The sequence below is a fragment of the Amphibalanus amphitrite genome, unplaced genomic scaffold, assembly GCF_019059575.1.
Source record: "Amphibalanus amphitrite isolate SeventyFive unplaced genomic scaffold, NRLGWU_Aamphi_draft 000506F_arrow, whole genome shotgun sequence".
Classification (NCBI taxonomy): domain Eukaryota; kingdom Metazoa; phylum Arthropoda; class Thecostraca; order Balanomorpha; family Balanidae; genus Amphibalanus; species Amphibalanus amphitrite.
In genome coordinates, this window is record NW_024882000.1 from 117,551 (window position 1) to 130,772 (window position 13,222).

The 13,222-nt window shown below is 52.5% G+C and overlaps 1 protein-coding gene across 1 annotated transcript; it reads right to left on the bottom strand.

The window, feature by feature from the left end:
* Positions 1-279: 279 nt before the first annotated feature.
* Positions 280-11,066, bottom strand: LOC122392919 (insulin-like). The gene is made up of 3 exons (XM_043388281.1): positions 10,815-11,066; positions 3,248-3,455; positions 280-1,630 (listed from the first exon to the last, which is right to left on the bottom strand). Exons 2-3 carry the CDS (start codon positions 3,453-3,455, stop codon positions 1,383-1,385), a joined length of 456 nt encoding a protein of 151 aa, XP_043244216.1. The 5' UTR covers positions 10,815-11,066; the 3' UTR covers positions 280-1,382.
* Positions 11,067-13,222: the final 2,156 nt, after the last annotated feature.

Here is a 13,222-nt window from a genome sequence, read left to right on the forward strand (position 1 = left end):
CAGCCCTGTTACACTCCAACCAGCCCTGTTACAACTCCAACCAGCCCTGTTACAACTCCAACCAGCCCTGTTACAACTCCAACCAGCCCTGTTACACTCCAACCAGCCCTGTTACAACTCCAACCAGCCCTGTTACAACTCCAACCAGCCCGTCACCGCTCCAGCCAGCTCATGACCGCTCCGACCAGCAATTTTACCGCTCCAACAAGCTCAAGCTGTATGTCATCCCCGTCATCGCTGTATGAACCGCTCCCGACCGCCACCGTTCCAAACAGCCCCTGACATTGGACAGCCCCGTGTATTTCGCGCCGGGTTCACATCGTCAGCCCGCACAGCCGCCCGGTCACACCATATGATCGGCGCGGCGGCCTCAGCCCCAGAGTCGGATCCCAGCTCCTCGGGACGCTCGCGCTCGCCAGGGCCGCCCGCCCCGCCGCCTCTTTCTCGCCGACCCTGGCAGGGCCTCGCTCACCCGACCATATCCGGTACAGCCTTGTATTTTCAATGAAAATATATAATGTACAACGTACGCATTTAAATTACAACACAGTGGCACACCAACAGATCACAGACATGGAACAAATATAGGAAACGACATGACCGGCAGTCGGTACCCCTGGCGCAGTTTGGGCGACAGCCGCTAGATGTCTCTGTCTGTGGCTCGGTAGATGGCGCTCGTACAGACGGCGGGACGCACACATCGGGAGGGCCATTCAAACAGCAGGCAGGGTGAGAGCGAGTTGGCACGGGCTCGTGCACAGTGACGAGCATGACAGCGAACAGCGAGCGGGGTCGGCGGCTCGAGGCCGCGGGGGGGGGGGGGGGGGTCGGACCCGGCCGGCGGTGGACTCCGCTCCGACCTCGGCCACACAGAAACCAGCGCGGCGGGGTCGGCCGCACAGCGGATTAGGCCGTTCATGCACACAGGGGAGGGGGACGCAAACCGAACAGGGGGACAACAGAGACGGGACGGGACGGCCGGCGGAAGGGGTGGCGCCGCCCGACCGGTCGCCGCAGGTCGTGCCGCGGCTGATCGCTTTGTTGACACGTAGCCACCGATGCCGTTGCGCAATGAGTTCACAGAACGCAGTGGGATCCCCACGCCCAGCTGGTCGGTCCGGCGAAGGTGGGGCCCGCTGGCGGAGCCACGGTCGGCGAGTGCCGTGGGCCCGGCTGAGTGACGTGGTTAGGACAGGGCAGGGACGGGACGCGGGGCCGGGAGGCGCCGGGCCACCCAGCGCCCCCGGCGCCCGCCCGGGGGACTCTGGAGGTCGGGTGGTCGGTGAGGGGTGACCCCGTCCTCTGGCTCTCGGGGCGGCCGCCGTCCGCCCCTGAACACATGGTATCACACGGAGGGCGCGCAGCGCCGCCGCCGGCGCCCACTACGAGTTGCAGTAGGACTGCAGCACCGATATGGAGCAGGCGTTGAAGCAGCACTCGTACACGATGCCCTGCCGTTTGACGCGGAAGCGGTCCGGGCCGCCCGGGTGGATGGAGCGCGACTCCCTCTGCAGTGGGTCCATGTGCTCCAGCAGCCGCGCCCGGCTGCCGAACGGCGGTACCTCCAGCGCGCGCGCCAACGCGCCCAGCCCGTTAGCGCGCCGCTCTTCAGCGTAGTCTGGCGTGTTCCCTGTGGACAGAGGAGGGGCGGTCAGAGTGGCTCCGCTGGACCCATTGACAGGCGGTGGTATGTAGTTGAATGTATGTAAAGCATGTGATTGGTATGTTAGGCGTGTGGATTGAACTGTGTCGCATAGGGGACTCGGTGCAGCCGCGATACGCAGTTCGGTGGGTGCTGACGAGGATGGCTGTCTTTGCTCATCCGATGACCAGGCAGTAAAAGGACAGGGATTAGAACAGTAGCTGCCATGTGTCAGTTGCCAGTCACATGTTATCACCTAAAGCAAACAGTGGTTATGCGATAGTTGATAGTTTTCTGAGCAAAAACTACGTGCGTCATAGAAAATGGATAAATATTTGCTAAAAATCCCAGCACGCCCGCTAAAACATAGTTGACGACAGAAAAAAGAGGCCGTAAACAGCTTATTATTTCGTTTCAAATCATGAATTCTGGCACATATCAGTGCCAGTTGACCGAGACGTCAACATTCCAGCTCATAAACAGGCGTTCATGCGTGTCGTTTTCCAGCTAGAAAACAGATCACTGCAGCAGTGATCTGTATCATACCTCGCGGCTTGTTGCCCACAGCCTACGGGCGAGTGCGCGCGTATCGCTCAATGTAAACACAGGGCCACGCCTGCTGAACGCCTGCAGTTACCTAAATCGGGGCCACCTAGCCATGCAGCCGCTGGCGTTACCGTTATGCCGCGGCGCACTGACCTGGCATTACGGCGCACTGATCTCATCACGGCGCACTGACCCGATAATGACGCTCTGCAGCGCAGTTTCGACTCCAACTCCGGGAAACTCGATCCCGCCCATATTTGAGGCCGCCGCGACTGGTAGCCGGGCCCGACGAGCGGGCTGTCGCCGCCAATGGTTTATCGCATTCGCCGCCGCTTGACAACAGCGGACTTGGATAATTGAGAGCGCTGGTTTCAGCATTAGTACACTGCTCGGTGGTCCGGAAGGCGACCATCATCCTGTTGGGGTGGCGGCAGCGAGCGCGGCGAGCCGCCAAATCGCGGGGCGACTCTCCCTGCGCGCGAGGAGGGTGGGGCTCTCCCCGCCACGCCGGGAGTAGGAGTGGGACTGCCGGCGACGCTCGCGCTGGAGAGGTTATGAGTTGATTCTATACCGATTTATCTTTATAAACCAATGTGGGGTGAGGGTGTGTTAGGGCACCCGGACTGCGGTGGTCATCGGCGATAAATCGATGTGATGATAGACCACTGAGGAGAGACTACCATGTACCGACACTCGACAGTCACCCGGCGAATTGCCCGATGCCGCAGCTATCACGGGTAGCCGTCAACACTCAAGCATGTCCTTGCCCAGTCACCGGAGAACTGAACGCCTTTAACTCGGGACAATATCCGACGGTCCCTGGTGACCTCTTATCACCTGCTGAGCGAAACTGAGTCTACATATTAGCATTGGTCTAACACTACAAACGACGTTTCTCGTCACGTGCCAGCTCAAGTCCCGTCCCGTCCCGTCCCGTCCCGTCCCGTCCCGTCCCGTCCCGTCCCGTCCCGTCCCGTCCCGTCTCGTCTCGTCCCGTCCCGTCCCGTCCCGTCTCGTCTCGTCCCATCCCGTTCCGTCCCGCTCCGTCCGCCTACCAACCTGGATGGTTGGCCCGCTTGCCGACGCTGCTGACGCCACAGACCAGCTCTAGCATACTGGCCAGTTGGCTGCCACAGTAGTGGCTGGACGAGCTGCGCCGCAGTCGGGTCAGCAGGGGTCGCGCTGACCTGGAGGGCGCCGGCTGACTGACGCAGCAGCCCGCAGCCAGGAGCAGCAGCGCGGCGGCACGCAGACGAGGGGACGCCATCTGAGGGTGACATGGCGGTCAGGGGGTCACTCAGGGTCAGCAGGTCACACACGGTCACACACGGGGACAACAGGTCACACCAGGAGACGACGGGTCACACCAGGAGACGACGGGTCACACCAGATGTCAATGGATTACATAGAGACCAACGGGTCACACAGGAAACCAACAAGTCACATAAGAGGCTAACACATCACGCTGTGGGCTAACAAGTCGTGCTAGGAACTTCCCGGTCACAAAAAAGTCAAACGCTTAAACGGGGTCTCAGCATATCGCCAGCAACTCAAATAGAAATCTAACAGGTCAGACAAAGAGACGATTGGCGACGCAGGGGCCACCGATAACCGATCCATATACGGCGAAATCGACAAGTCAGCTGGGTGCTGGCTGGTCACATCTGAGGAAAGAGGCGGTAGAATATTACATAGAACGTTATTATGAAAATAATAATTCCGGAGGTTTGTACGACGGATCTGGATCCGCCTTGTACGACGGATGAAGTTCTTGTAATTTTGCTCGTTTTTTTCTCCTCAAGCCGTGACATGCCATGACTTTCGAATAAATATTAGCAGCTTCTGAGCCCTCGAACGATTAGGTAAACGTTCTCTTCTCCGAACAGGCTTTGTTAGGCTCCATCGATGAACCACTGGTGTGAGCGACCTTCGGCCAGAGTTGGGTGTTTGTCCCTTTTCTCGAAATTGGGAGCAGCCGTGCGCCGCCGCCCCGTTCCGTCGAGGTCGCCCGTTCGTTAGTACCCGTATAGCTACAGAGGTGGTCGGTGGCGGCCTGCTGAGAAAAGACGCCGTTCTGCGGCGCTACACTGCTATGGTCTGGTGCAGTCGCCGCCCCGTCTCAGAACTGGCTGGGTCGGGCCGCACCCGGTCTCGGCAGCTCCGGCTCCATCGGGGCCGGGTCCCAGCCGTCGTCAGGGGTGGGCCGTCCTGCACTGGTCCCGGCGGTCGGTGCTCACTGCTCAGTCCATCTCAGCTGCGTCTGCAGAGACTGAGCGGAGCTCTGCCTGGCCTGCAGCGGCTGGCCTACTTTCTTTGTTGTCTGGGTGGCCGTTACCGGGCACCGGTGACCGCCGGGCCGGCCCGAGCACCGATTAATTCGGCCGATCACTCACAGACGCGCGCCGGAGAGCCAGCCGGCGCGATTGCATCGTCCGTCCCAGGACCCGGCCTTGGCCCGTCCGGAGCACGGCGAGAGGTGCGGACGTCCGCCCCCGCCCCCGCCCCCGCCCGCCGGTCCGGGGCGGGGGCGGGGCGGAGATGTCCGACGGAAGCAGACGACTGACCGGCACCGCGACTCCTCCGTGATCTATGGACCGCAGACGGAGCGTGGAGGGCCGACAGAGCGTCAGTCGCGAGCCGCAGACGAATGATGCCAGAAAGGGCGCCGAGCTATTTTGGAAGTCAATAGGTACTCGCGGGAGAGAAACTATCCTCCCTATTTGGTAAAAAAAAAGTTCTAACTTTAGAGATGAACTTCTTTGAGCGAGCGGCGTTAGCTGGATTAAATGAAACGTTCCTACTTAGGTAAATTCAGCTCCGCGAAGTACCCAGATTGTCTTGAAATGCTGTGAGCGAGATTTCAGAGCAGTGAGTGACGATTGACGAATACGTTTGCTTTTAGATAAACGGTCTTTAAATGAGAGACTAAGCTATCAAGCAGAGTGGATGTTGAATCATCAGTAACCAACTTTAGGAAGTACGCGTAGATAGCTAAAGCACAACTGTAGTTGCCACCGGGTGTTTGATTCTTAATTTATTTACAAGTAATTATTGCTTTCCATATTTCGTTTTTAGTGTCGTTTAAACGAGATTGAATTGCTGCTATTGCCGCCATTACAAGCGTGCACTCCGTGCAGCAACCATGCATTATATAATTGGACTACACATGTGAGCTCAATTAAAATAAAATGAAAGGAATCATTTCATCATTTGGCCTAGAAAACTTGATCGTTTTAATTGCGGTCAACGAGCAACGCATGGTTGAGTTACGTTTGTTTGCGTACTTACAAAGGCCTATGAGCTGGTTTCGCAACTTTCCAATAAAGTAATTTGCATTGAATAAGGAAATTTGTATGGATGAACTTGCAATTGTCCAATGCATTTACTCTATGGATTTCAATCCTCTGGTTCCGGAGGCAATGTCACAACCTCAGGTCAAAGTATGAGTACCTACTTACTTATCAGTAGTGCACCTTCTCATTTTTGTGGAATGTGATACCAGGGTGCTCGAATTTCATCGACTTCATCACATCGTCCAGGTCCAAATAAATAAATAAATCGATTCAATCTTAAGCCTGCAAAAATCACATGCCATTACCGGCTTTAGCGTTTAAAAGTAAGGATTAAGTTCAAAATGAATCACTTTATCGATGAATCAACGAATCACTTTGCCGGTCCCGTAGCTCAGTTGGTAAGAGCGTTGGACTCCGCGTGGTGAGAGCACGCGTTCCCGGTTACAACAGTCCGGGTTCACCGTTCCGTGCTTCTATCCTCAGGATACTGAAATCCTTCTCCTCCACGCCGCAACCCCCTTCCGGGCTGGACAGGCAACTTTATCTCATGCGGGCTGCTCCCTTGGAGCGGCACCGCTGCTCCCGAGGGAGCGCACCCCGTAGCCGGGTGCAGTGAGTGCCTTGGGGCTGGGTGGCCTGTCCTCTGGACGGGCTCAGCCCCGGCGACTCACTAGGGTGCCTGCCCAGACCAATGTCTCCCCCTATATCCTATCATCCTCCCGGCTCTGAAATGGTCTAATCGGACCGAAAGGGCCTAACCTAACAAAACAAAACAAAAAGTCCGGGTTCGAAGCGCGACGGGCGCTTGACATTTATGGGCCTCCTGACAGGCATGGTTGCGGTTGGTGGCAGGCCGTAGCCAGGCGAAGTCAGTGAGGGGACCGGCCGTGCGCGGCTATGTGCGTACGTTAAAATTTGGACTCTAAATTCTGCCATAGAACTGGAATTGCGCGGTCGGAGGGTAGATGGCAGGGTCACTGCAACAAGCTTCGCTTAGCGGTGGCTCTGTCCTTGTGAATCCTTCCTATCAAAAGGTTTGGACTTAATTTACATAAAAAAATCGACATTTCTGGACTTCAAGAACCGCGGACTTCAGCTCAGGACGGGCCGGTGTGTACCTCCCCTGTCCCCAATCGCTCTGGGTGCGATATGTGAATTGGGCTCAGCAGACTCAGTTCGTCGATCAGTGGCCAGCTCAACAGTGGGACGTCTGACCTGGCTGTTTTCACCATCAGTAGGGGGCGGTCAGAGAAAGGCTGCTCAGTTGATCGGAAGGAAGGCTGACAATAATACCGTCGTGTGACCACGCTGCACTTGGTTACCGTCACAGGAAGGTAGCGTGTTAACAGCAGTCATCGCATCTGACCCCTTCATCTATAAACTGCAGTTAGAGCTTTTCACAACGCCGATAAACTACTTCGCTAACTTACGGTGCCATAAAAATGATAACAGCGATGAATAACCAATAATTGTGTCGAGAATGCAATTGTAATAGCATGTTGGTAAAAAATCGGAACGCGTCAGCGTTCGTTCAGAACTGAACATTCTTTGCCAAACAGCATAACCGTCTTATGCCTATCTATGCTTCTCGGCTTACATTGTACATACAGCAAAGCGGCATTGGTAATTTCAACAACGTTGATGCGTTCTCGGTGTTCTGTTGGTTTTATCTATTTTGGTAGATCATTTACACTTATATGCTTAGGCATGCATTAGAAGTTTCATAAAAGTTGTAGATGAAATGTCGTTGATGCTATGTAAATGCGAACGAACAACTTTTCTCAGTGATGTAGCAATGTTAGCTATCTAAGATCTAGAAATATATTCCTAGCAATCGTTAGTACCCGAATCCTCCACAGCCTAATTAGTATCAAACCTCTTCACACCCTTTCGACTGTCTGTCGAGCTGGCAAACAGGCTTGTTGAGAGTGGCTGCCGGCCCAGATTGGCGTTCCATTGAGTGGCGCGGTCCCACAGGGGCGTCTCAAAGCGTACCCGGACGCCGAGGTGCGGGCCTTGAGCGGCAATGACGCCCACCGTCTCCGCACGCCTCATACAGCAACTCTGCGGCGCAGCCGCTACATTCACCGGCAAATAGATTGGATGCAAATCTTGAGTACAAAGCTCTCAAACTTCATTGTGGCTATTGTGCCGGCTAAGGCGCAAACCAAACTACGCAGGCGGCTGCAGCCGGTGACGTGGCCTATCTAAGAGAGGCGGTCCCGTGAGACGAGAGCCGCGGCGACAGCCTCATGATACTAGAAAATACTCTCCTGGATCTTATGATGCATGGAACCCTACTTAGCATGGTAATCACGGTAATTGGGATATTATTTGATCAACCGTGATTGTAGCTGATCGCTGCAATAGGCGGAAACACAAGAATCTTCTTATGTTGGATGTTCTCACGGTGCCTGACCGATCACGTTAGCAGCATTTATTTGTTTGATCTGGTATCGTTCATTGCGCAGAATATCATATAACTGAGGGAGTATTAGACTCTGATAATATCATAATGCTCAACCGTTATGTAGTGTCCTGCGCAGCTTAGCATAGCTTATGTTTTACGATGAGATGTAAATACTGGTTGTGAGGATATTAGGCCTCCGCAAAAGAATATACTATGTACATACAATGAGTACTGAGTAGGTACTTAATGCTTCCGTGCCACAAGGCACAACATTTCGCATGGGAGTTTGAACGCTTGGAGTTTGAGCGCTTGGAGTTTGAGCGCTTGGAGTTTGGAGCGGTTGGGGCTTTGAGCTGGTCAAAGTCTTCGATCGGCAAATGCCAGTCAATGGGCTATAGGGTTAGATGCTGGGTAACTGCAGCGACCCAGGAACGGTGGTGATTCCATTCAGAGTTGACGGGACCAAAAAAGGCACCCCAACCCAAGAGCCAATGCAAATAAAATGACCGTTTGTATACTGGACGACCTATAAATGGCAATTCGGGAACCAAACAGTTTTATGGCTGGTTGGGAATTGACGTAGCTATGAATGGTAATTCGAGAGTTGAACAATCGCCTGAAAGTTGCCGTAGCTAGAATGACCGCTTAAAATTTAACCAGAAACGTATGACGGCCTAGAATTTTGCGGAGCTATGAATGGCCATTCGGGAGCAGAATGGACAAAGAGTGGCTATTTGTGAGCAGGACAAACTAAGGATGACCGTTTGGGTACTAAAAAACAATAAATAGCATCAGGTTTGTTGCGCAATAAGACTTAATTGAACGCCTAATCATCAATTTAGAGCCCAGAACTACTTTGGAGACAGATATGGTGGAGTCCTAGCAGGGAAGGCCAGTCGAAATAGAATTGTCAAGTTGAATAACGTATCGTGTTTGGGGAAGCCGATTAAAAAATGAAAAAATATGCCGAGTCTTCCCTGCGGTGTCTCCTATAGTGACCATTGCTGATGGATCTTGAGTCAACAAAGCCGTACAGAGTGAGCACGTGTTGTCTGTCGGCGGTGTCCAGTCATTGTTACAGCTCAAAGGCCTCTTCAATGGAAGTGTAGACTAGACCTCGTGCTACATTGAACGGACTGAAGCTGTCCTTGGTGGGACTTCTTGGACAAGATGGTCAGTAGATATGTGAGCGATTACAAAAGTCGAAATTAATTCGAGGAAACCAAGCCTTCTCAATAAATGCGCAAGGGACAAAATGGGATTAAACGGAACTCCATAACCTGAAATAAGCAGACCGTCGCAAAATATTGTTTTATGAAACAAACTTCATGACTGTATTGCCATACATCTGATCAGGGATCAATGCCATTGATACATACTCCAGAAAGACGAGAGCTCGCCATTTCCGCGTAACCTGAGACACACAAAAATAATCAAGTTCGAGTTAAAGCATAAATTTCCAAACATCGTTATATATTTAGGGATCCATTGACGTCTCATATCCGCAATCTGGCGCGCTTTATAACGACCATATGAAAGGTCATGACCTTAACGACTGAAGTTCTTGAGTAAAGCGCTTTATAAAGGAGTCGACCGGTACATGTCTGATAAGAGCACTGGGCAAAATTAACAACAACTTCAATGACGCTGCAGGTAAGTCGCATTTATTGGAATCCTCAAAGCGGATGGATCAAAACGATAATCAATGGCCGCATTTACTTTAGGGGCTGTCGTGCTCAATGGCATGGAACTTGAGATGGCACGAAGTGACCTCGGCAGTCCGTGTACCCTTTAAGCATCCAATCTATCATCCTAGAAGGAGGTGAGCTTCTGAGCCACATGTAATGTCATGGGATTGGCCATCGGGTGAGTGAAAAGCATTGCCATGGGACGATTCTCACTTACAAATACCCTGGCACGGTGAGGGACGAATCCTTGGAACATACATATTGCATATTGGATTTTATGAGATTCCTCCAAGGCTCCGGCGCAATGGAACGATATCTTCTCTGGGCCCGGTGTAACGCCATGAGACGAGTCTTTGGGCTCCCTTCTATTGCCATTGGTGGAGCCCATCGTGCATGAACATTAGGAAGAGACCAGGGCCGTTGCATTATGTGAACTGCCAGTAAACTGAACGGAACAGAAACTCTCACCTGCAGAATATTACAAAAAAGAAATTAGTCCCTGGACATTAGCCGTTTTCACGACGGCCATCTGGTACACATTTGGTGCACATCTGGTACAGATTAGGTGCAGATTTGGTCAAATCAGGTTCAGTGTGTCTCTTAGCAGCTATCAGCTAGGATTGCACTAATTGCTTATATGCCTGCTTTGTCATATTTTCAGAGAGCATCATCGATTAAAACACTGAAATAAATTCATAAAATGAAGATATTTGCTGTAAAAGAAATTAGGTTCAGATTTGGTCAAATCAGGTGCATTCGCCGGATAGCCCGTCGTGAAAATGGCTATTAGCACATTGCTATGGGACTGGGACAATCCCCGGACCCCTGACGCGGTATATTTTCCAGGCGTAAGTCCCTGGGCCCAGTGCATTACCATGGCACCCGTTCACGATGCGTTACTCGGCGGAAGCTGCCAGCATCCGTCCGTGGCAGCTATGACGTTCGGGCGGGTCGGGGCGTGCTCAGAGCACGGTGCGGGACGTGCTCAGAGCACGGTGCGAGCCGTACCTGGCTACGGCTCGCCGTTCTGGCAGCCCTCAGCTCGCCGGTAATGGATAACAAACAGCTCACTGCCCACGGAGGGTGTCCAGTGGCCAGGATAGTCTGTGGGGGTGGCGCCGGAGGGCAGACGGAGGATTAGGGCCTCCATGGGAGGAGTGTCCGCTGATCTGAGTGCCCACGGTGGACACCGGGCGGACAGGAGCCCTCTGACCGTCGGCGGAGCACGAACTTACGTCTGAGGAGGAGGGCGGGCCTGCCGCGAAGACGGAGAGACGGCGCTGCGGCGCGGCGGGCCGGGGGCTGTGCGAGCACGGACGGACGGCGAGCCGACTGCCAGCGACGCGCGGCCATGCGACGGCGGCCGCGGCGAACGGCCGACCGAGGGCGAACTGGCCACCCGGGCGCGCCAGGCCGACTCCTGCCCGCGCGGCCCAGCGCCGCCGACCAATGGACGACGCCGCCGCGCTCGTCGCTCGCTGCTCGCCGACAGTATTTATTCACACTTGGCACCCTGTCACGTGGCGGTCACGTGGCAGGCAGCGACCCGCCGGTTCGGGCCGTCCCAAGCCCCACCTGACGGTCACGTGACGCGTGCCGTTTTTGTTTTGTTCGCGTGACCCCTGTTGCTGGGTGTGTTGGGTTGGGGGGACGGCTGGCCGATGTCGGGAAACGTTGGATCACCACCACTGACCAGACCCGTGTCAGTTAAGTTTTCCTTCACCAACTCCTGCTGCCGGACCCGACCACGGTCACCAGACCTGACGCCGATCAGCAGGACTATCAGCGATCACCAGACCCGACAGCAATAACCAGACCCGACAGCGATCACCAGACACCGATAACCAGACCAGACACCGATCACCAGACCCTACACCAATCACCAGACCAGACAGCAATCACCAGACCAGACAGCAGTCGCCAGACTCGACACCGATCACCAGACACGACAGCGATCACTAGATCAGACAGCTATACCTAACCAGATTCGACAGCAATAACCAGACCCGACAGCGAGCACCAGATCAGACAGCAATAACCAGACCAGATATCGATCACCGGACCAGATAGCGATCACCAGACCAGACAGCGATGACCAGACATTACCGAAGTTGTGAAAGTCCTTCATTCAAGACAAAGCTCGCTGGTCCGACAGGCTATTCCAATTTTCAGTTTCGAAATGATTTCAACCTTGTCTCAAATATACAAACAAGTGCAAGGATTTGTTTTTGTGCAATGACATCTGTTTTTGGCAGATGTTCGCGATGCTTATATTACTTGCAAGATGATGTGCTTGAACCATAATTTGTAGCATGAGATCTACAACTTTTTTCTCAAACTCATGCTATAAGCAAGGACAGTTTGGAACAACACCCAAAGTTCGTCACGGTGAAAGCTGAAGCTTATTGGATTGACAGGTCTCGTGGTCTGGTCAAGTCAACAGGGTAGGGGCTCAACAAATCCCCTGGCTATGCTTTGACCGTTGCCTGTTTCTCTTATACATACAGTGCCGCTGCGGCAACTGTCTCCAGCCAGGATGCGTACACGACGTCTTGTGTTTACTGTATGCAGTTTTTGGGTATATCCCAAAAAGGCAATCGCACAAAACACCGTTCCACTTCTGTACCGAGTGAACTCTGAAACATGCGCAATGCAGACTGCGGAGATACATGCGTCGCTGGTTTACTGGGTACCATATGACCCCAGACAGAGCTTCATACCGGTCTTTGCAGGCCCGAAAAGGTCATGTACATACACCACTCTCGTGTACTTCTCTAACAGATTTTCACATTACACTTTTACATGAAAGTAAGAGTGAAAGCTTAGTTTTGACCTCATTATAAGACCACCAGCAAATCGCATCACTTTTCTAAATGCCTAGCTTGCAGAAATGCACAGTTAACCTTTTGTCTGAGAGTGGTCTCAATAAAGACGCTGAGCTTCTACAAAAAGCATATACTAGCGTCAGAGCCCAGAGGTGCTGGTCCGATCGAAACACATCAGGCACGGATGGTGCATTATTGCAAGAGTCCCTCCTTTCTAACTCAGTTCATTGACCACGCAGCGACATGTGCTAAAGCGACGGTTGAAAGGGCGTGAAAAATGAACAAGTGTTTCGCCCATTTTTAGATCAGTGGCCTGTTTCACTAACAAATAAAGTGTGTAATTACAAAGAAAAAACTTGAGTTTAAAAGAAATAATTACCAACATTTGAAATTTGGATTTCACGAAACCTTCGGGCATGAATTTTGAGTTTCAAATTTACCAACTTTTTTACAAGAAAAAAGTTTGTAAGAAACATCGAAATCGCAAACTTTCTGTTTCACGAAGACCAAAAACTTGAAAGAAAACGTTGTACTTACAAACTCGAAATTCCAGTGGCCCCTGCGTTGGGAATTTTATTACTTTTTGTGCAATGTTGCAAAGCAATCAATTATTTGAAACAAATATGATATGCTGAGTCATTATATGCTCTTTTTTACTTAGCACAATCCCTACGAACCAGCTACGAGCAATAAATAAATATCGTCATGTTTTGTCATTCGCGCGCCATAATTGCATTCAACAGTCTTCTGCTGTCAAATGCTTTGCGTGCTATTTTCCCTATTTTCTTTCAATAATAAGATATTGTGAACTATCATTT